We start from the raw sequence: 25,110 nt of genomic DNA, 5'->3' as shown, positions 1-25,110 counted from the left end.
AAGTATATGAGGAGATATGTTTAGAAAGATGGTCTCTGCAGTGCTGTTTGAATTACCAAAAATTCAAGACAATCCAAATATCCATCAGAAAGAAAAAAGGTAGATAAACTATGATGTATTCTTATGATGGTATACAACAATTGAAGTTAATGATCTAGCTCTCTATGTATGAAAACCGGCAGCACTCAAAAACATAATGTAAATAAAAAGTGCAAACTGTAGAGCATGCAGCAAAACAATACGGCATACCATTTATCAAGTAAGGAGGGAGGAATGGAATTGGAAAGTGAAACAGAGCACCCCCCCGCCATGATCCCCACCTCCTGGTATTCACACACCCTTATGTGTGACCCCTCCTGTGGTCACCCCTCCCATGACCATTAGAGTACGCAATAGTATTAGAACATGCAATAGTAAGGGTACATCATTTCCGGGATTATAAAAACACTCCTGCTTCCATCTTGAGCACACTCTCCTGGATCACTAGCTTTGCAACAAACCAGCCGCCATGTCACGAGCAGCCCTCAGGAGGGGTCCAAGTAGTGAGAAGTAAAGCTTCCTGCCCAAAGCCACATGCCTGACCTTGGTTGGAATCCATGAGCTTGGAATCTGGTCCTTTAGCCCCAGTCAGCCCTTCAGAAGACTACAGACTGCAACCTTGTGAAAGACACTAAGCCAGATCCCCTCAGCTAAGCAACTTCCAGATTCCTGACCCTCATAAACTGTGTGAAAAAAAATAAATGTTTGTGAGGGCTGGCCCAGTGGCATAGTGGTTAAGTTCCGCACTCCACTTCAGTGGCCTGGGGTTCATGGGTTTGGATCCTGGGCATGGACCTATACTTGGCTCATCAAGCCATGCTGTGGTGGCATCCCACACACAAAATAGAGGAAGACCGGCACAGATATTAGCTCAAGGACAATCTCCCTCAAGCAAAAAGAGGAAGATTGGCAACAGATGTTAGCTCAGAGCCAATCTTGCTCACAAATCAATCAATCAATGTTTGTCATTTCAAGACGTTAACTTGTGGGGTAATTTGTTCTAATACAGAGGACGTTAACAGTACCAGTAACGTTTTGGAATTTGACAGAACAAGAAAAAAGTTTAACATTTGTTCATTTCTTAAGTGAAATACATGGATACTTGTTAAATTATCTGTTATATCACCCTCCATAAAGGCGTTAACATTTATTATATATTTTATTGGTTTTGATTTGTCAAGAGTTTAAAAATAAGCAAACAAACTACCAAAAACACTAGGATGGAAGCTAACAAAAGCTTCAATTTCCTTTTTTGAGTATACAAGTATAGCTTTTTTAAATGTCAGTTCCCAAAGCAGTCATTCCATGAAAAATTTAAATTTCTCAGCTTCAGTCATAACATTATTTTCAAGTATTCACTTTTTTATTGGAAATTCTTATAGCTTTTTAAGATTATTTAATATTGCTAAAATACCTTTCTACCAAGGAATTAAAATTTTGGCAAGAAACTACTGCCCACATCTTTTGGATCTGAAAAACCATTTTTCTTCCACTAAGTTATTATATGTTTCTTATTCTAAAGTTTCAGAGACAGTTCCAAAAGCCTATTAAAACAAGAAACTGATCATGGAATGGAGGTGAAATTAAAGACATTACAAGCACTATTTTAAAATATGCAAAATTCTCAAGAATTACCACACATTTCATTTCTTTTCACTCCTATGACTATAGCCTGCAATGATAATATTGGGGTTTTCTGGGCACCAACTATGTACCAGGCACCATTCCAGACTCTACATACAGCACACCCTAATACCTATATCAACCCTACAATGCAGGCATTATTATAACACCCATTTTACCAATGTGAAAACTGATGCTCAGAGAAGTTAAAATATTTGCCAATTCATACAGCTAGTAAGTTGCAATACATACTTGGACTTGAAACTAGACTTATGCTTCACAAAAGCCTTTTTCCTCTGCAACCCACTGCCCGAGTCCAAAAAGGCATCAGTATTTCACACCAGTGCATTTCAAGGCAGAAGAGGGGAGAGGGAAAAAAGCCCCCCCAAAACACAAATTGTTTTTTAAAAAACAAAACTCTTTCAACCATTCTGCAAAACAGACTCACAAGGAGCCCTGTATTATTCAGAGGTCACAAAAAGCTGGGGTAAATTCCCCCTCCATGTAAGGAGATCACAGGTCCCAAACCAGTCAGGTGATAAGATACTAATGGCTATCCCTGCAATGCAAGATCCCAAAAGCACCCTTAAACTGCCATCTTCAGTGGCCAATGAGCTGAAATTCCCAGTGCCACATCTTCTATTTGCTTCCCTCATCCTTCCAAGACTACCTCCATTTTTTCTAGATTTGCTCTCAGGCATTGCATTCATTCACATATCAACCACCTCAGCTCATCTCAGGCTGTGGAAATAGCACTGTCCGGCATAGACGAAAATTGTGAAAACCCAATTAGCTCCCAAGATATTGAGGACACTAGAGAACACAATGCTCAATTCTCTCTTCTTAACAGCAAATTTTACAACTCAAAAATATTGTTTTACTAGTGATAACTCTCAAATAGCAAGCAAAAAAGGCCAGTGATACTTCCTCCAAGTCCTTCAACCATGCTGGCTGAGATTGAGCTCAAATAAGTTCTTCTGGGAGGTGGCAAGCAGAAGGGTAATAATTTACATGCAGAAAACTGAGATATAATTTACATACTGAAATACACATCATAAATGTTAATGAGTTGTGACAAATGCATGCAAAGAGGCAATCAATATCCCCATCTAGATACAGCACACTTCCTTTACTCCAGAAAATTCCCTCACGCTCCTTTCCAGGCAATCTCCAACCCCTTTTGACAAACACTGATTGGCTTTGCCAATTGTAGAACTTGACAAAAATAAAATCATACGATACCTACTCTTGTGACTGACTTCTTTCACTCAGTGTGCTTGAGAGACTCATCCATGTTGCCGTAAATACTGGTGGTTCATTCATTTTAATTACCAATGGTTTTAGCTATTCTTCCACTGGACATCTGAGTTATTTCTAATATTTGTCTATCATCAAGAAAGCTGCTATGAGCTTTCTTTTACGAGTCTTTTGTGGACATATGCTCGTTTCTCTTGGGTAAATACCTAGGGTCATAGGCAGGTGTAGGTTTAACTTTATAAAAAACTGCCAAAATGTTTCCCAAAGCAGTTGTACCATTTACCCTCCCACCAGCAATGTATGAGAATTCCAGCTGCTCCACATTCTTGCCAAATTCTGGTGCTGTCATTTTAATTTCAGCCATTCCAATAGGTATGCAGAGGTATCTCATTATGGTTTTGTTTGTTCATAACAGCTTCGAGATATAATTAACGTAGCTACAATTCACCCATTTAAAGTGCATAATTCCGTGGGTTCTGGTTTATTACATTACAGTCATGTGTTGCTTAACGATCGGGATTTCTTTGCTGTGTGAGCACAGAGTGAACTTACACAAACCTCAATGGTATAACCTACTACACACCTAGGCTATATGGTACTAATCTTATGGGACCACCATCGTATATGCAGTCCATCGTTGACTGAAACATCGTTATGCAGTCTATGACTGTGTTAATTTTTTTAACTGTGGTAAAATATATACTGAATATAAAACTTGCCATTTTGACCATTTTTAAAAGTAGAATTCAACCGGGGGGCTTTGGGGAGAAAAAGGAAAAAAATAAAATCTTTAAAAAAAAAAAAAGTAGAATTCAGTGGATTTAATTGTATTCACAATGTTGTGCAACCATCATCGCTAATTCCAAAACTTTTTATTAAAACCCCAAATAAAAACTCTGGAACCATTAAGCAACAAGTCCTCCCTCCGCCTCCCCCAAATCTATTTTCTATCTCTATGAACTTGCCTATTCTAAGAACTTCATATAAGTGGAATCAAATAATATTTGTCCCTTTACATCTAGCTTCTTTCACTTGGCATGTTTTCAAGGTTCAGCCACGTTGCAGCATGTGTCAGTACCTCATTCCATTTTATGGCTAAATAATATCCTACTGTGTGTACACAGCACATTTTGTTTATCCATTCATCTGCTGATGGACACTTGGGCTGCTTCCATCTTTTGGTTATTGTGAATAAGGCTACCATGAACACTGGCATCCAAGTACCTTTTTGATTCCCTGCTTTCAGTTCTTTTGGGCATATACCAGGAGTGGAATTATTGGGTCATAGTCTGTGTTTAGCTTTTTGAGGAACCACCAAACTGTTTTCTATAGTAGGTGCACCATCTCACATGCCCACCAGCAATGCACAAGGGTTCCAATTTCTCCACATCCTCACCAACACTTATTTTCCATTTTTCTGGTAATAGCCACCCTAAAAAGTATTAAGTGGTATCTCATTGTTGTTTTAATTTGCATTTCATTAATGACTAATGATGGTGAGTACTTTATCATGTGTTTGCATTTATACGTCTTCCTTTGTAACGGATAAAAGTTTTCGTCCCAATTTTTAAACTGAGTTTCTTTTTCTTATTGAGTTATAGAAGCACTTTTCATATTCTGAAACAAGTCCTTTGTCAGATACATGTATTGCAAATACTTTCTCTCAGTCTATGGTTTGCCTTTTCATTTTCTTAATGGTGTCTTTTGATGAGCATAAGTTTTTAATTTTGATAAAGGCAATTTTTTCTTGCATGGTTAGTTTTATCTATGTCTTGGATAAGAAATGTTTGCCTACACTCAAGGTCACAAAAGATATTCTCCCATGTTTTCTTCTCAAGATTTTATAGTTTTAGGTTTTACTTTTAGGTCTATGATTCATGTTGAAATATTTTTTTGTGAATGGTGCAAGGTCTGGGTCAAGTTTTATTTTACTCCAATTAGATATCAAGTTGTTCCACAACCATTTGTTGAAACAAACAGTTTTTGAATTGATTTTGCTTTTGAGTTTGCAAATATTTTACAAAGGGAAGATATCTGAAAATGGCCTCCGTTTTTCATTCACAACATTGAGCATTCAATAAAAAAGACAGGACCAAATAACTAAACACAAAAAGACAAAAACTGACAATAGAAACTTATCAGGCATATTCTTTACAATAACTATAATTAATATCATCATGAAGGTAAACGACAAAATGAATTTCAACAGAGTAATCTACTTGGAAAAAATCAAACTAATTCTACAATAACTCAAAAATACAATTCCTGAAACTAAGAACACAATAGATGACAGCAGATTAGATAGAGCAGAAAAGAGGATTAAAGAATTAGAAAGGAGATTAGTAGAAAATTTGCAAACAGAAGCTCAGAAAGAAAATACAGAAAGGAGTCTATGAGATACATAAAATATAGTGAAAGGTTTAACACACGTATAAGAAGAGTCTCAGAAGGAAAGGAAAGGATGGAAGAGAAGCAATATTTGAATAGTGGCTCACAATTTCCCAAACTGAAGAAAGACATCAAACTCAAGAATTATTATCCAAACAGGATAATTACAAAAAAGCCAAACATCTCTGCCTCATGGCCCTTACATTCTGGAAGGAGACAGAGAATAAATAAGGAACCAGTATAAAATATCAGTAAAGGAAAATAGAATTTATAAGGTAAAAAGTTCAGAAGTATGGAGGGAAATATCTGCACTACTAAATTGAATGTACGAAACCTTGACAGAAGTAAACAGAAAAACAATTTTGACTAAACACAGATTAAACAAGAAAAATAAGCCATATTGACAGAAGCTAAAAAAAAGGTCTACATAAGGATATAAGAAAAAGACAAAGGATGCACAATGAATAATAAGCTATACAAATAGCAGAAATTCCACAAGAATTTCTTAAGCACCTACAATTATCAGACTCCATACTGGATGCTACCAACAGAATGAATGCGATATGTTCACTTTATTCAAGAAGCTTATCAAATGGAAGAGCAATGAGGTATCAGTTTAAGTATGAGAAGAATTACAGAAAGTAGTATCCAAGTGTTACAATATTTCATATATTCAAGTACCAGAACATAATCTTCCCTATAGAAAGAAAAGAAATTATAGAGCAGTACTACCCAGCAGAACTTTCTGCAATGATGGAAACAGCCCACGTCTGTTATGTCAATAAGGTAGCCATTAGCCACATGTAGCTATTGAGTACTTAAAATGTGGCTGCTGCAAGTAAGGAGCAGAACTGTTAATCTGATTTATTTCTAATTAACTTAAATATATGTAGCGAGTAGCTACTTAATGGACAGCGGAGGCATACAGTATGATAATGAATCTCACTGGCTCTACACTTTAACAGGGGACTCTGGATACATCACAAAGACAGACCACGTAGAGACACACGGTGATGGTAACTAAAGGACTGGAAACTAAAACCTCCAGGAAAAGGCCAAAAATAGCATTTTTAATGTATCTATATCTTACTTTATTCCAGAAAGAATTTAACATGACTTGCAAAGACCCACAGCACAGCAAGAAAAATCACTGGTTAAATAAATGCTAAAAATGCAAATATGTACACTAAACAAAAGGTATAAAACAAATTTAAAATAGGTAAGAAAAACAATTACCTTGCACAGAGAATAGCTGAGCAGTATCCTAATACTGATATTTTATGACAATAATTTTTTATGGATTTTAGTGATTAAGACACTATTCAAGAAGTGGGTTATAGAATACGGATTTAATCCAGAGCACGAAGAATTTAGATTGGTATATTAATGATCTAGTGCTGTAAAAAAAATTACTCCAAAACTAAGCAGTTTAAAACAATAACATCTATGGTCTCACACAGATCTGAGGGTCAAGAATCTGAGAGTGGCTGAATGAGGTAGTTCTGGCTCAGGGTCTCTCAGGAGGTTGCACGCATGGCTGAAGGCTTGCCTGGGACTGAGGACCCACTTCCAAGATTGCTCATCCCATGGCTATCAGCAGGAGGCCTCAATTTCTCACACAGAGATCTCTCTCCACGGATGCTTGAGCATCCTCATGACCTGGAAGCTGGCTTTGTCAGAGTGATCCAAGAGAGAGAACAAAGAGGAAGCTGCAATGCCTTTTAGGACCTAGTCTCAGAAGTCACATACCATCACTTCCACCATATTCTGTTGTTGAAAAGCAAGTCACTAAGTTCAGCCCACACTCAAGGGGAGAGGATTAACCTCCTCCTCTTGAAAGATACAGTATCAAAGACTTTGTCACCATATCTAAATTCACTGTAATGGGATATGAGAATTTTCTCATACTTGAGGGTTGCTAAAAATTGTAATGAGATCCTGGGACCACTTTCCCTGGAAATCCCAAACTTAAAATAAATTATCACCTTTGTGAAATAGCTTCAATTGCCTTCTATAAGGCAGGAGATTAAACACAATTGGGTTCTCAGTCACTTACAGCCCAGTTACTTTTTAATAGCAGGTGCTAAATAAATGGCATCTACTATGCATAAAACACTGTGTATCTCTAATACATATTATTAGAGATCCTCACAATAATCCTGCAAAGTGGGCAATATCATCCCAATTTTCAAGATGAGAAATAAGTCCAGAGAGATAAGCCAAGATCTTGTCCAGGTCTACCTGGTTTCCAAGTCACAGTTCTTCCCACTACATGACACTTCTATTACTCCAGCCACCACAAACAAAAGTTTGTTTTGCAGCATCAAAATCTGGTAAGGATCACAAAATATATTATTTCAGGTAAGATTCTTACTTTTTGTCCCATCAATTACTTTCGTGCTTTCCTCAGTCTGTTTTTGCTTTTTCTGGGGTTTTCTATTTGCTACTCTGAGGCCTCATTTTGCTCCACTTTATGTTCCATTCAGCTCCTGGCACCTTGGTCCATCTTCCCTCTGGGTCCACCTACATTGGAGGGATCCTTTCAGAGCAGATGGATTCTGGTCCAAACTCCATGACACCCCTCTGAGGGGCAACTAGTGATGTGTCCAAATGAAAAAACAATGCAGTGGCAGGAACAGAACCAGAAGCCTGTCCTTACAAACCCTCATGAAGAGCTCTCTGCACCACCACACGACTATCCGCCTCCCCATCCCAAGACCTGAACCTCAGGTCTCCTTTTCTGGTCTCCAAACTCTGCCTGGAACAAAGACACTGCTGCAGAAAAAGCCAAATATGAGAAACATCTCCATTTCCTCACTCTTCCCCAACAATCCAATCCATGCAGTCCTGTCCATTCAACCTTGTAAATATTTTTCAACGTTTATCCTATCCACCTCCATAAACAATGTCCTAATTCTGGTACTTTTCTCTTTCACTTGGGCTTCTGTATCAGTGTCTTTTTTGTGTGTGTGCGGAAGATTGGCCCTGAGCTAACATCTGTTGCCAATCTTCTTCTTTTTGCTTGAGGAAGACTGTTGTTGAGCTCACATCTATGCCAATCTTCCTCTATTTTATGCGGGATGCCGCCACAGTGTGGCCTGACAAGCAGCGCTAGGTCAGCACACGGGATCCGAACCTGGGAATTTGGGCTGCTGAAGCGGAGTGTGTGAACTTAACCACTAGGCCACCAGGCCAGCCCTGTATCAGCTTCTTAAAAAGTCCCCTGCCTCTAGCTTCACCTTCTCTAATTTATCCCCTACAATGTCAGCCAGAGAGATCTTTCCAATAGGCAGATCTTATCATGTCATTCCCTTGAAAAAACCTTCTAACGGTTCCCCATTAACTCCCCTCACAACAGACTGAGTCAAGAAAGGCCTTGTAAACTGGCTCAGGGTCCTGGATTTTATCCTACAGCTTCTAAAAAGTGATCTCATGTTTGAATGTCTCCTCTGTACCAGACACCTCACCCATGTTATTTCAGTTAATCCTCTCAGGGACCCTGCAAAGTCAGCATACGGTCCCTTTGCATCCACTGTTCTAATTAGGTCTCTCATCTGTAAGCCATGCAGCCAAAGTAACCTGAAGCCTTTCCTGGCCCACCAATCGATCCACCAGATCAGCAAGCTCTCCCTGTGCCACCACCTCTTCTTGTCTACACCTCCATGACAATTTGTTTACACAGCAATTTCCCTAACATGCTTGAAAAAAGGGATGACGTCACATTCACCTTTACACATTCAGCCCCTAGCAAAGAACGTGCTCCAGAGTAACTGCTCAACAAACGATTGATGACTGATTATCGACTTAATGGAGGGTCCATCATGTTACAGATACACTGCAGCATTCATTCAACCAACATATCTCCCAAAAAGCCCAGGGAGCAGTGCCCTGTAGAAGAGCTTAGACCAAAGTGTCTGGTTTAAAGACAAGAGGACCTCTAGGGATGAGCCGGACCAAATCTAGCTGTCCCTTTCTTCAATGCACCCTCTCCTCTTTGTACATACCCCATGATTGTAGAATTAGCTGCCGGTTCCCCAGAACAGGACCTCCCAGGAAAGGACTTTTCATTTTTCAACTTCATCACCTAGCACAAAACGTGGCACGGGGGGGACCATCAAGAAATGTATTAAATGATGACAATGTCAGCTACCATTTATTTAGCACTATGTGTCAAGTATGTCCTAAGTATTTAACGTGCATTGTGTCATTTAACCCTTCTAACAACCCCACCAAGGAGGTACTGTTCCAACACTATTCCCATGAAATAGCTGAGAAGACGAGGCCCAGAGAAAACTAGAATGAAATCAAACAAGCACTGACTGAGAGAGTCACAGTTTATATTCTCACACGCTTTATTTTATTTGTTCCTCTGTACAATCCAACAATGAAGTTGTGTACTACGTTCCCGTTTCAGGCAAGAAATGTAAGGCTTGGAGGAAGTGCCCAATAAGGCACAGCTCGTAGGGCCAGGAACCAAAGCCGGCTCTGTCGGCTGGTGGGCACCGTCTCGCCCGGCCGCCCTGCCGCTCGAGGGCAGGGCGCGGAGCGGGGCTGCCCCTCTGGCCCGGGGCTCTTGCACCCAACACGAGGCGCGGCCCCGGGAACCGGACTGCCCGGCCCGGCCCAGCCCGGCGGACAGGCCGGCGGGGGGTGGGGCCGGCCCAGCCCAGCCCCGCCGCTCGGCGGCTGGTCCTCAGGCGCCCTGCACCCTGCTCCTCCGGCACGTGTCTCCGCGCTGGACCAGCTGCGCCGGGGCTCCGGGGCCTCGGCGGTCTGTCCCCGCCACGGCCTCCCACAGCCCCTGCACGTACAGGCCGCCCTCGCGCCTGCTCAGTGCACAGAAGGGGGTCCCCGGCGGCCAAGGGCCTCGACCCCACGCCTGTCCCGGCCCCAGGCCGCCGCAGGAGGACGCGGGCCCAGGACCCGCGGGGAGGCCCCTCGGCCGACCGCAGAGGCCTCCACCCCGAGCCCTCCCGGGAGGAGGCGGCGCCCTCGCCCGCCCGCCCGCCGGTCGCCCCCGAGCGCGCGCCGCGGGCGTTACCGATTCCGCTGCTCTTTGAAGAGCGCCGTGAGCGCGCGGAGGGCCTCCAGGTCCTGGATGGGCGCGGGCACCATGACGCCGGACAGCCGGGCGGGCGGCGGCCTGGGCGCCGCCATCTTGCCGCTCGCGGCTCTCGCCGAGCTGGGCAACGGCGAGGAGGAGGAGGAGGAGCGGGAGGAAGGAGAGCGGCAGGAGCGGGAGCAGGACGAGGAGCAGCGCGCCCCGCACCCTCCGGACGAGGCCGCCGCCTCTGCGCCGCTGCAACCAGCGGCCGGGGCGGGGGAGCGCGGGACAGGCGCCCAGGCTCGCCGCGGGCGGGGGAGAGGACGCAGCGGCGAGGGGAGGGGGCGCGGGCGGAAGTCCCGCCTGCGGGGAGGGGGCGCGGGCGGAAGTGCTGGGTGAGGGGAGAGGGACGCCGGGAGGTGATGGGGCAGAGCGAAGGAGTGGGGGACAAAGACTCACCCTGAGGGGACAGGGGCACGGGGACAGGCTCACCCTGAGGGGGAGGGACGAGAGGGACAGGCTCACCCCCTGAGGGCGAGGGGGGAGGGGACAGGCTCACCCTGAGGGGAAACGGGCACGGGGACAGGCTCACCCTGAGGGGGAGGGGGCACGGGGACAGGCTCACCCTGAGGGGACAGGGGCACGGGGACAGGCTCACCCTGAGGGGGAGATTCGAGCAGGGGCAGCCCTGAAGGGATGGGGAATGGGGACAGGTTCACCCTGAGGGCGAGTGGGAGGGGACAGGCTCATCCTGGGAGGGAGGGGGCAGGGGACAGGCTCACCTGAGGGGGAGGGGGCAGGGGACAGGCTCACACCCTGAAGGGGAGGGAGAGGGGACAGGCTCACCCTGAAGGGGAGGGAGAGGGGACAGGCTCACCCTGAAGGGGAGGGAGGGGGCACAGGCTCACCCTGAAGGGGAGGGAGAGGGGACAGGCTCACCCTGAAGGGGAGGGAGGGGGCACAGGCTCACCCTGAAGGGGAGGGAGAGGGGACAGGCTCACCCTGACGGGGAGATACACGCAGGGCCCAGACCTGAGGGCAGCAGGTGAGGGGCCGGGAAGGGAGCTAGCGACAGGAGAAGGCGAAGACCTGCGTCCTGTTTCTGCAGTGGGTTGATCAGTGCCCCCCCCCCCCCCCCCCCGGGAACTGGAGCTGTCTGTCACTAGCCTGCACGTCTCAGACCCTGAAAGCTCCATTCCCAGTCCTTAGTGATCCTCTCCTGGTGATGCCAGGTCCGTTACCGGGCACCTTCCTGGGGTGACAGTACGCTGCTCCAGCCCCTCCAGGGTTTCAGACACAGTCAGAAGTCAAGAAGCAGCGAAATTCTGCAGCAGTAGGGGGAGAATTGTTTTTTTCTAAGGGAAATGAATATAGTTTTCAGGACGTAGACAAGGGTCTTTGGCTGGCGTTGGTAACTCGCGTGGTTCGTTCCCCGGCCCTCTCCCTTGTCTGTGTACTTTCCTTCAGGAAGCAGCGTTGCCAAGCCCTGTGCTGGGAAGCTGATCCCGACCCTGAAGGAGCCCAGACCACGGAGAGAGAGAAGTAGCCACGAACGGAACTGAAGACAGTTCATAACGCTGTGATAGAGGACGACGGACACCTTGCTGTGGGGCCACTTAAAATGTGTAAATACATACCCTCTGCATTTCCATTTGAAGAGTAGGAGTGTATTAATAATGTGGAGCATTTGATGTTATTTGCTAAATGAAATTTAAAAACACCAAAAGTACCACCAGAGGATGCAGAAGAAATGAGTCATACCCAAGCAAGGGACCTGCTATTGTAATTCAGCCATACCCATTCATTCATTTCACAAGTATTGCTGTGTGCCTACTATGTGCCAGGCGTTAGGCAGTTCAAAATAATTAGCAATTCTTTTCACTATCCCAGCAAAATCTCCCAATTTTTGCCTGAGAAGCAGGGGATAGTAAAGTGTTATGGTCATGCATCCTGATCTTGCCCCTTAGTTTTCTGTCTTCAATTATAAAACAAACGTAACTACTCTGATTCTTCCAGAAATCATTCCCCATGATATTCAGATTTATTGCCTGGAATATTGCAATATCCTGATTGGTTTCTTTTTTTCTCTCGCCTCCCAACTTTCTAGATTCTTTAAAAACATCAGTCAACATTTCACTTTGCTCAAAACCCTGTAAAGGATTTCCGTTTCACTCAGTGAGAGCCAAAGTTCTTCCAATGGAAAAGTCCCTACACGGTCTGGCTTCCTCCTCCTCCTGTTATGGAACCGAAGTGAGTTCTCTCCTGGTGAGTTAAATCACACTCTCCACCAGGGGCAGCTGTCTCACAGAGTAAAGTAAAGTATATATGCGGCAAATAGGAGGCCACGCGGAATCATTTCCAGAGTCATGGCGTCCCCGAACAAAGGAAAGCAGGGACATTTATTTTGGACAGGGAATGAATATTCAAAAGGGAGAAGTGGGTATTGGCTTGCGCAGGCTCAGCTGGAAAACATGCTTCCACACACACTGCAGGTGATGGCAATAAGGCCTAAGTTCCTCCTAGAGAGATCTTAGCGTTAAAAGTAAGGCAGAGGTCATAGGTGTAGCTCTTTGGTTAGGCTTGGTCTGGTTCAGGGAGGTTGGTGATTGCATCTCCTTAACATAACAAAAGGAAAAAGAACAATCTGGAACAACAGTTAAAATATCCAAACCCACCCTTGAGTTTCCTGGGGTAACTAGTTGGTGACACTCCCCGCCTTCTGATAACATCTAGTCTCTTCCTCCTCCATGGTGCTTCAGCCTCACTGGCCTCCTTGTTGTCCTCCACCAGGAGAAGTACCCTCCTGCCTTGGGACTTTGCACATGCTGTTCCTTTTGCATAAAACACCTTCAACACTCTCCCAGCAGATACTTACATGGTTTGCTTCCTTACTTCCTTCAACTCTCTGCTCAAGTGAGCTCTCATTTCCCTTATCAATCTCTAAAATTGTAACACATCCCCCAAATTCCTGATCCTCTGGAATTTTTATCCATAGCAGTTAACACCTTCTATATCATAGTTTACTTACCTGTTTTGCTTATTGTTATTTATCTATTTCGTTTACTGCCAGAATGTGTTCCAGCAGCTAGAAAGGGACCTACTATGTGGTAATTGCTCAATAAACATTAGTTGAATTAATGAACAGAATATTTTTTAAAGATATTTTCAGAAAAGAGAAAGGAAATAACATGCCTCTAGAAGAAGTACAACAATCCAGGAAGTACAAGAAAGAGGAAGGATGGAAGAAAGGAAGACAAAAATTGTAAGGAAGAAGATTAAAAGAGAGAGAGAGACGTTAACAGGACAAACTAGAAATATAGGCAAGTATCAGGAAAAAAAAGGATATTAAATTGACCAAACAGTGGGTGTTATTGACTGCCCGGAATCAACTAGAGGATTTCAACCTTGACTGGGTTGACAGAACTAAGTTAATATTTCACTTGTGCTAAATAGCATTTCTTACTGTTATATAATTGTTTGCCTTAGATGAACATGCCACCATGTTGATATACGTGAATTAAACTTCAGGTGAAATTTGTGTTTTGAGCCCACTGTGGAAGAACTGGATCAGCAATGATTCAGTAATCAAGAAGTAAAAATAAATAGAGGCTGGCCAGGTGGCATAGTGGTTAGGTTTGCATGTTCTGCTTCAGCAGCACAGGGTTCACAGATTTGGATCCTGGGTGCGGACCTATGCACCACTCATCAAGGCATGCTGAGACAGTGTCCCACGTACAAAATAGAGGAAGATTGGCATAGAGGTTAGCTCAGCGACAATCTTCCTCACACAAAAAGAGGAAGAGTGGCAACAGATGTTAGCTCAGGGCCAATCTTCCTCACCAAAAAAAAAAGAAGTAAAAATAAAAAGACAGGACAGAAGGAAGGGGGAAAAAGGAAAGGAAGAGAGAAAGTAAGTGAGGTGCAAAGTAAAAGGATTTGGACTAAAGTATGATTTTGGCAAGGAAAAGAGGAAGTAAGTGAATGCTGGAAAAGAGAATGGAAGATGAGTGACGATAGATAGAAAAATTCTTGCTTTACTGGCCCAGCTATCTGAAACTTTTGCCTTACCATCTCTGCCTATGATTCTCTCACTAGAAAGCTCATGCCATTGCCACCTACTCCACCAAAAGATCATGTGTCAATCAGGTAAAGCTCTAGTCAGTCAATACCTCTCTTTTGGCACTGACTTTCCAAAATCAGCCTGTACTATAGATGTACAAAGATGTATAGATGTACAAAGTCCCTCAGGGCAGGGACTTTGTCTTCCTCTTCTCATTCAGGTCCAAGGTCAGTGCCATGTGCTTAGAAGCAATGCTATAAATATTTGTTGAACTGAAAACTTTGGAGATTGAAGGAAAAAAATAACAGAATAGTGTAATTGTTAAGAGCAGGGATCAGCAAACTACAGCCTGCAAGTCAAATCTTTCCCACTGCTTTCATAAATTTTATTGGATACTGTCATGGTCATTCATTTACATATTGTCTATGGCTTCTTTGATGCTACAATGGCAGAATTGAATACCTGTGGCAGAGACTGTATGGCTACAAAACCTAAAATATTAACTATTTTGTCTTTTATGGAAAAGATTTTCCAATCTCTGGTAAAGAGCATTAGTTCTGGAATCAGACAAATCTAGATGATGTGACTCCTGCTTTCGTCTCTTCACACTTGACCTTTGACAAGTAACCATCTCTTTAACCCCATAATTTTTTTTTCTTTTTAAAAAATGGAATAGTATAATATCTACTTAATTGGGTGGTTGGAAAGATTCAATGAAATAGTCTATGTCAATCCAATGTCTGACATATATTTAGCTTAGCTCAATAAATGTTAACATTGAACTATGTAAGGTATAAAATTGAATAAGTAGGAGGGATAAAGTGGGCAAGAAGGTAGAAAACTGTTAGGTAGCTGGGCAAACTAGGAACACTAGGGAGTAGGTAGGCTCAAGGCATAATTGGTAGTAAGTGACTAATGATGGACTACTGGTATTCGAGGCAATAATTCTGATGTTCCTAGTAACAGTTGCATTGTAGGGATCAATGATTTTTGTACAACTTGTTAAGTTAGTAACCTAACTTTGCTTGCTACCTATGATTGCTACCAATCCATTTTTAATTTTATTTTTCATATTTCAATTTAGCCAATATTTTTTGAGCATCTATCATAGACTATATTAGGATCTAGTATTACAAAGATGAATAATATAATGCCTCAGCCATCAATAAACTCCTGGTCTGTTCAGGGAATCCAGAAATATATGCTGATGATACAATGTAATAATACCAGAAAAGGATGTACAGAGAGCTAGGGGACTAGGAGATGAAGAAAGACTACTGGAGAAGACATTTAAGCTGAATCTTAAATGATTAGATGAGAACTAGACAGGCAAAAGATGGATGTGCATCCCAGAAAATGAAGCATCACAAAATTGCCTAGGACCAGTTGCTTTTATATATGAGTTCTACCAAACACAAAGAAAAAAATATAATCTCTCTCTTATTTTCTGAAACAAGAAGTTTCAGAAAATGGAAAAAGTTTTATTTCTGGTAATGATGGGCTAGGTTATTTAAAGCTATCCTCTGAATGAGAAAAACTTAAAAAAAAAAAAACTGAATGAAATATTTTAAAAATTTCCCAGTCACCTAGTTGATCCAAGCAACCAAAACACTTGAATTAGAACGGAGACAAACCCAGAATGGTAGTGCATTTAGACATATGGCAAAAGCAAATGAAAAACATCTTTGGAGGAAGATGGCATCCTAGGCATCAAATTACTCCTATAAATAATTCTCAAATACAGTGAATAGCACAAAAATAACTAGGTCTACAAGAAAACAAGACATTATGAGAAGAACCAGCAGAAGCAGCATACAATGAGAACTGATCCACAATGACTTAAGATACTGGAATTATCAGACATAAACAATGAAATGACAATGTTTGCTGTGTTCAAAGAAGTAAAACACAATTCAAAAGTCAAGCAAGGAATTGAAATATAAGAAGTGAAGTAGCATATTTATAAAAGAAATAAATAGAAATTCTGGAACTGAAAAAGAGCACAGTAAGAACTCAATGGGTGGACTTAACAGCAGGTTAGAGGGACCTAAGGAGAGAATAAGTGAACTGGAAGATAGATCAGAAGAAATTATCCAGCATGAAGAATAAATGAAAGCTAAGAGACACAGAGAATAGAGTGAAAAAATCCAACACGTGACTGGAGTCTCAGAAGGAGAGGAGAGAGAAATAGGGCTGGAGCAATACTTAAGATAATAGCTGAGAATTTGCCAAAACTGATGAAAGATTCCAAGCCACAGATTCAAGAAGCTCAATGAATACAAAGCAGAATAAGTAAAAAGAAATCTATGTATAGACAGATCATAGTGAAACTGCAGAAAAAGACAAAGACAAAATCTGATATGAAGCCACAGGGAAAAAAAGGCAATTTATTTTTTAAAGAATGAGAATTCGACTACTCTGGCCTCTTGAAAATTAACAGTGAGTAAACACTAAAATAGTGGAATGCTGTTGTCAACGTGCTGAAAAATATAAATAATAACTGCCAACAGACCCATGCTTAAGGAAATATAAAAAAGTGTGAATAAGAGAAGAAAACAATCCCAGGTAGAAGGTGAGAGACATAGGAAGGAATAAAGAGCAATAAGAATGGTAAACATTGAGCTTCATAAAGGAACATCCAAAGTATAAAGCAATAAGGCAAGAAAGTGTAAAGGAATTTAAAATAAATAAAAAATTAGAATATTTATGACATGGAAACCATCATGACACCACCTGGGGACTTTTCCTTCTCTGGTACCCCAGCTCATGCTCCCAGATCTCTCAAAATGCCACCTCTGCACAGGCAACAACAACAAAAAGACAAATTGGACTTCATGAAAATTTAAAAATTTTGTGCGTCAAAAGACACTATCAACAGAGTGGAAAGGCAGCCTACAGAATGAGAGACAATATTTGCAAATCATGTATCTGTTAATGTATTAATATCCGGAAAAATAAAGAACTCCTAAAACTCAACAATGAAAAACAAATAATCTGATTCAAAAATGGGCAAAGGACTTTGGATAGACATTTCTCCAAAGAAGATATACAAATGATCAATAAGCACATGAAAAGATGCTCAACATCACTAATAAAATGCAAATAAAAACTACAATGAGATACCACCCCACACTCAGTAGGACAGCTACTATCAAAAACAAAACAAACAGGGGCCGGCCTCATGGCCAAGTGGTTAAGTTCATGTACTCCACTCTGGCAGCCCAGGGTTCAGATCCTGGGTGTGGACATGGCACCACTTGTCAGGCCATGTTGAGGTGGCATCCCATATGCCACAACTAGAAGGACCGGCAACTAAGATGTACAACTATGTACCAGGGGGGATTGGGGGAGATAAAGCAAAAAAAAAAAAAAAAAAAAAAAAGATTGGCCACAGTTGTTAGCTCAGGTGCCAATCTTTAAAAAAAAAAAAAAAAAAGGCAAGCATCTGATTTAAAAAAAAAAAAACCCAGAAAACAATGTCTTGATGAGGATGTGGAGATTGAAACCCTGGTGCACTGTTGGGAGGAAAGTAAAATGGTACAGTCACAGTGGAAAACAGTATGACAGTTCCTGAAAAAATTAAAAGTGGAATTACCATGTGATACAGCAATTCCACTTCTAGGTATATACCCAAAAGAATTGAAAGCACAATTTCAAGGGATATTTGTACACCCGTATTCATGGCAGCATTATTTACAATAGCTAAAATGTGGAAGCAACCCAAGTGTCCATCAATGGATGAATGGATATGCAAAATGTGATATATACGTACAATGGAATATTATTCAGACCTAAAAAAGAAGGAAATCCTGACATATGCTACAACATGGATGAACCTTGAAGACATTAAGCTAAGTGAAATAAGCCAGTCACAAAAAAGACAAATACTGTATGATTCTACTTATATGAGGTGCTTAGAGTAATAAAAACCATAAAACTAGAAAGTAGAATGGTGATTGCCAGTGGTGGGAGGTACAGAGGAGCGAGAAGTTGTTTTTAATAGGTATAGAGTTTTCATTTTACAAGGTGAAAAGAATTATGGAGATGAATGGTGCACATTATGAATGCATTTAATACCACTGAACTGTACGCTTAAAAATCATTAAGAGAGGCCAGCCGAGTGGCACAGCGGTTAAGTTCACACATTCCAATTCAGTGGCCCAAGGTTCACCAGTTCGGATCCAGGGTGCGGACATGGCACTGCTTGGCAAACCATGCTGTGGTAGGCATCCCACATATAAAGTAGAGGAAGATGGGCATGGATGTTAGCTCAGGGCCACTCTTCCTCAGCAAAAAGAGGAGGATTGGCAGGAGTTAGCTCAGGCCTAATCTTCCTCAAAAAATAAATAAATAAAATAAAAATAAAATCATTAAGATAGCAAATTTTATGTTATGTGTATTTTACTACAATTTTAAAAATTGGAGGGGAAAAAAAAGCCACCTCTGTGGGCTCAGGCCCAGGTAAATATCTTGCCTGGGGACTTTCGCTGCCTTACACTTCCCAGAAGCTAAGATCACAGAAGACTGAAGGTCAGAAAAGAAAGTCCATTGGCAGTCAGAAAAGAAAAGAAATCCACTGAGAACAATCTGCGAAGGCCAGAACGGCTTTATATGAAATGAGCTTTGTCAAGTCAATCAGTACCAAACAATATTCAGATGTTATTAGCACTCCTCCTGTCCTCTCTGCCTGAACTTGGAATGCCTCCACTGGTATTGACATTATCTGGTGTTGCACCCTTAATTATAAACATCTGGCAGAAAACCATGGCAGAGAAACTTACAAATACCATTCTGAATGGAGCCATCATTGAGACAGTGCTATTCAAAGTGTGCTTTATGGACCAGTTCTTGACAAGATTCTACTTCTGGGTAAGATGGATGATCTCACACACACACATGTACCATGGAAACCATCTTAAAACTTGGACATAACACAAACAACCAGCTGAAGGTATTTGAGAGTGAACAAAAGCAGACAGGCTCTTATGAGGAGTTCATGCTCACCTGAAGGAGGGGAGATGGAGAGCTATACCAGTAAGTTCATATTTCCGTGGTTTTTAGTCCAGGACTGATTGTTGTACATGTGATGTGCCCAGCAGCAATGGCAGCCACATATTCAGAACCCTCCATTCTTTCTGGCCAGGGGAAATATAAAAGTAAATATATAAAAATGTGAATGCTGAGGAGAGTGGGAGAACCCCCAAACAGGAAAGAGTCAGAGAGGGAATCCCCAAATTCATTCTTTCCAAAACTCTGACTGCCCACTGAGCCACATAGATGTGATATAGACCCAAAGTAGCTCAACTAAAGATGAAAGATCCAACATAAGACTAGAACTATCCCTGAAGAAACAGTTTTCAGTTCAAGCCCACCCAAGAAAATTGCCTGCTAAAATAAAGGAAACACTCAATAGAGGAAAATAACAGAACCTGGAATTGCTACAACTTAATATTCATAATATCAGGATGCAATCCAAAAGTTACCTGAAATACAAAGAAACAAGAAAATGGAACATATTCTCAAGAGGAAAAAAAATCAATTGAATCCATCTATGTGATGAGCCAGATGTTAGAACTGACAGAAACAGATTTTAAAGCAAATATTATAACAAAACTCAATGAATTAAAACATGACTTCAATGAATAAAAGCCTCAAGACAGAAATGGTAAATCTCAGTAGGGAAATGAAAACAATAAAAAAGAACCAAATGGAAATTGTAGACCTGAAAAAGACATGACAGAAGAAAGGATAAGTGAAATTGAATCAAGGGATGATAGATGATGGATAGATGGATGGATAGATACATACATACATACATACATAATAGATAAATAGATAGAACATTTCCAAGGATAAGAACAGAAAGAGAAAACATTGAAAAAACAATGAACAGACTCTCAGGGACCTATTAGAGGATGTCATGTATGCAAATATTACTGTAATTGCAATACCAGAAGGATAGGAGAGAGAGAATAAGACATAAACAAAAGTATCTGGAGAAATAATGGCCAAGAATCTTTAAATTTGATGAAAGATAGAAATTTGAAAATATAAATGTTAAACTAAAACCAAGCAAAATAAACAGAAAGAAGTCAATGCCAAGACACATCACACTATTGAAGGCCAAAAAGAAAGTGCAAGCATTGATAGCATCAAGAGGAAAATGACATATTATATACAGAAAAACAATGATCTGAATAATGGCTGACTTATTAGGAACTATGGAGGCTACAAGACAGTGGAACAACAGCTTTAAAACTGCTGAAGGAAAAAACTGTCAATCAAGAATTCCATAGCCAGAAAAAACATCATTCAAGAGTGAAAACAAAATAAAGACATTTTAAGATAAAATATTACTAAGAGAATTCATCTCCAACAGAACTGCACCATGAGAAATGCTAAAGGAACTTCTTTGGGCTGAAGGAAGTAATATCAGATAGAAACTCAAATCCTCAGAAAAATTGAAGAGTATTAGAAATAGTAAACATCTGGGTAAATGCAAATTACCATTTTTTTCTATTTGCCTTTTTCCTCCTAGTTATTTTACAAACCATGTAATGTTTATAGCAAAAATTATAAAGCTTTTTGTGAGGTTTATAACATATGTAGCTATACTAAATGTGACAACAATAACATAAGAGACAGAAGAGATATTGACCTATAAGTTCACTGTACACTGTATTCCTTAGTGCATCCACTAAAAAAAATGGAAAGTCTAGCTAAGATGCCAACAGGAAAATTGAAATGGAGTTCTAAGAAACACTCTTAAAAAAAACCAAAAGGGTCAACAGAAGGAGAAAAATATGAAGGAGATAAACAAAACAAAAATAAAATGATAGACCCAGCCCAACCATATCAATAACTACAGTAAAGGGTAATGGAATAAACCCTGTAAGTAAAAGTTAGAGATTGTCAGAACAATTCTTTTTTTTTTTTTTTTTTTTTGAGGAAGGTTAGCCCTGAGCTAACATCTGCTGCCAATCCTCTTTTTGCTGAGGAAGACCGGCCCTGAGTTAACATCCATGCCCATCTTCCTCTACTTTATATGTGGGATGCCTACCACAGCATGGCTTGCCAAGTGGTGCCAGGTCCGCACCTGGGATCCAAACCAGCAAACCCTGGGCTGCCAAAGCAGAATGTGCAACCTTAACTGCTGCACGACCAGGCTGGCCCCCAAATTTTTTTAAAAGACAACTATATAAAGACACAGGTTGAAAGTTAACAGATGGAAAATAGATAAGCATAAGAAGGTCAGAGTGGCCATATTAATATTGGATATAATAGATTTCAAAACAATATTTTACCACAGATAAAGAGGGACCCTTCATAATGATGAAAGAGCAAATTTATTAGGAAAACATAGTAATCATAAATTAAGAAAGTTTAAATGAAGCAAAAATGGACTGAATGGAATTAAAGGGAAACAGAAAATTTCACAGTCATAATTGGAAATTTAACACTCCTATCTTAGCAATAGCTAGAACAACTAGACAAAAATTAGCAGTGACATAGAATATCTGAACAATACTCTAAACCTCTTTTCTTAATATTTCTACAACACAACTCCTAACAATGATAGAGTGTATATTCTTTTCAAGTGCACATGGGTAGACCATATTCTGGGCCATAAAATAAGTCTCAATACATTTATAAAGCTTGAAATCATACAGAATATGCTCTCTGACTACAGTGGAATTATGTTAGACATCATTAATAATAAAATAACATGGAAAACCCCCAAATATTTGAAAAAATTAAAAACAAACTTCTAAATAATCATTGGATCAAAAATGAAATCACAAAAGAAATTAGAAAGTGTCTTGGACTGAGTGATAATGAAATGTCACATCAAAATTTGTGGGACAACATTAAAGCAATGTTTAGAGGGAAATGTAGTTTTAAATGCCTAGGTTGGAAAAGAATAAAGATCTTAAATACATTATCTAAGCTTTCACCTTAAGATGTTAGAAAAAGAAGAGCAAAATAACCCAAAAGCAAGCGTAAGGAAGGAAATAACAAAGATAAGAGGAAAAAACCACAATGAAATAATAGGAAGAAACAATATGGAATATCAATGAAAGCAAAAGCGAGTTCTTTGAAAAAAGTAATAAACTTAATCAGCTTCTAGTTGGACTGATTAAGAAAAGAGAAAGACACAAATTTCCAGTATCGAGAATAAGAGAGAAGACATACTACAGATTCCATAGACATTAAAAGCATAATAAGGGCATGTTATGAACAACTTTATGGCATGACAACCTATGTGAAATAGACAAATTCCTTGAAAGACATGAATTACCAAAACTCATCCAAGAAAAAATATAAAACTTGAACAGCATGGTATCCATTAAGTAAATTTATAAATAAAAACCTTCCCATAAAGCAAACTCAAGAGTGACTTGGCTTCACTGTAAATACTATCATGCATTTAAGGAAGAAATAGTATCAATCCTCCACAAACTCTTTCAGACAATAAGAAAGGTAACACTTCCCAACTTATTTTATGAGGCTAATATTACACTGATTCCAAAACCAAGTGAAGACTTCACAAGAAAAAAGAACTACAGACTGATATCCCTACTGACTATACACACAAAAACCCTTAACAAAATATTAGCAAATCAAACCAAAAATACATCAGAACCAAGTTGGACATATCCTGGGAATGTAAGATTAGTTTAACATCCAAAACTCAATGATTCACCACATTAATAGAATAAAAGAGAAAAGCCATATGATCATTTCAATAGATACAGATAAAAACATTTGATAAAATTCAACACACTTTCTTGGCAAAATCTCCCAGAAAACTAAAAATGAAAGGGAACTTTCAAAGCCTGATTAAGAGTATCTACAAAAAAACATACGCCCAACATCATACTCAGTGATGAAAGAAAATGCTTTCTACATAAGATCAGGAACAGACAAGGATGTCAGCTCTTACTGTATCTAATGTTTTACTGAAGGTCTTAGCCAAGACTAGAGAAAGAAATGAAACATACACAAATTAGGAAAGAAGTGAAAATGTCCTTTTTTCCAACTACTTAATCATGTATATAGAAAATCCTAATGAATCTATAAAAACACTACTAGAACTAGTAAGTGAATATAGCAAGGTTGCAAGATACAAGGTTAATATATGAAAATCTATTTTATTTCTATATATCAGCAATGGAAAATTACAAATTCAGTTTCATAAACTAATGATAACATCGAAACTACCTATGAATAAATTTAATGAAAGCTGTACAAAGCCTGTACAAGGACAACTACAAAACATTACACAAGGAAATTGAAAAAGACCTAACTAAATGAAAAGATACCATGTTCAAAGATTGGAAGGCTTAATATTGTTAAGATATCAGTTCTCCTCAAATTGGTCTATAGATTCAATGCAATTCCAATTAAACCTTTAACAGACTTTGTAAAAGACATTGACAAACTGATTTTAAAATTTATATGAAAAGACAAAGGACCTAGAATATCCAAAACAATTTTAGTTAGAACTAAAACTTTTAGAAGAACTTAAACTATTTGATTTCAAGGCTTACTATAAAGCTACAGTCATCTACACAGTGTGGAACTGGCACACAGATCAACAGAATAGAATAGAGAGTCCAAAAATAAAGCCACACTTACATGGGCAGTTAGTTTTTGACAAAAGCACCGAGGTAATTCAAAAGGGAAAATCAGTGAGTTACTGTTATGCAGCACCCATGAGAAAGGCTAAAGTTAAAAAGCAGATAATAATAGTGTCACTGATGATGTGGAACAACTAGAACTCTTAGATGTTGCTGGTAGGATGGCAAATTGATATGGCTACCTTGCAAAACCATAGGGCGCTATTTTTGAAAGTGAAACCTACACTCCCAACAAGTCTCAGCATTTCCATATACACAAAGTATATGTATCTGTCCTTCCACACAAAGACATATACCGAAATGTTCATAGTAATATTATTCATAAAAGCCCCAAACTGGAAGTAGCCCAGGTGTCCACCAACTGCTGAACGGATAAACAAATGGAGGTATATCCACACAATGAAATACTACTCAGCAATAACAAGGAACAAAATATTAACACATGCAATAATGTGGATAATCTCAAACACATCATGCTAAATAGAAGACATCAAACACAAAAGACTAAGTACTGTATAATTTCAAAATTATAGAAAAGGTGAAACTATAGTGACAGAAGTTACGTGCAGAGAAGGGCGAGGATGGAGTGTGAGGGGCGTGAGGAAACATTCTAGGGTAAGGGAACTGTTCTCTATCATGATGGTGGTGGTGGTTGCCAATTGCACACAATTACAAAAATTGTTCAAACTATATACTTTAAAAAGGTGAATTTGTATAAAATAATAGCTAGTGAAAAAATTCAACGAGAAAAGCATGACTGGCCATAAAGGATAACTAGTAGCAGACTTACCCTCTTGCTATAAACAACTAGAAAACTGGACAAAATATATGAAAAAAAACACTTTTTTTAGACATTGAACGATAGGCAACATAGCAGTGGGATCCCTGAGAGAACAAAATTACATGAAGTAATCCTTATGATCACCCGGCCTTTCTGCCTGGACTCACTTCCCACGTCACAGCGCAGAAAGCAGGGGCCCAGGATAGCAAGACAGTTTCACTGAATTGAGGAAACAGAGATCACAGATTGCAAACCGAAGTGGCTGGAATTTGCGGAG

At 40.2% G+C, this 25,110-nt stretch overlaps 1 protein-coding gene and 1 long non-coding RNA gene across 4 annotated transcripts in view; one reads left to right on the top strand and one right to left on the bottom strand.

Annotated features, from left to right (window-relative positions):
• Positions 1-11,294, bottom strand: part of ATXN10 (ataxin 10) — a 179,920-nt gene extending 168,626 nt beyond the window's left edge. For 2 of the 3 annotated variants that reach the window (XR_011534625.1, XR_011534626.1), the window contains exon 1: positions 10,349-10,955. Coding sequence is in view for 1 of the 3 variants with exons in the window: in XM_070599860.1 (XP_070455961.1) it covers positions 10,349-10,464 (116 nt within the window). In the remaining 2 variants the exon portion in view is untranslated. Of the gene's footprint in view, positions 1-10,348 lie in introns of all 3 variants that reach the window. The other variant, XM_070599860.1, reaches the window with a different exon arrangement.
• A 310-nt stretch (positions 11,295-11,604) lies between these two features.
• LOC139080274 (uncharacterized) lies at positions 11,605-12,688 on the top strand. The gene is made up of 2 exons (XR_011534627.1): positions 11,605-11,976; positions 12,459-12,688. It is a non-coding gene; the product is annotated as an uncharacterized lncRNA (long non-coding RNA).
• Positions 12,689-25,110: the final 12,422 nt, after the last annotated feature.

Source organism: Equus przewalskii, chromosome 29 (assembly GCF_037783145.1).
Source record: "Equus przewalskii isolate Varuska chromosome 29, EquPr2, whole genome shotgun sequence".
NCBI lineage: Eukaryota > Metazoa > Chordata > Mammalia > Perissodactyla > Equidae > Equus > Equus przewalskii.
The sequence above is the reverse complement of the archived record's forward strand: the minus strand, read 5'-3'. Positions and strand labels throughout refer to the sequence as shown.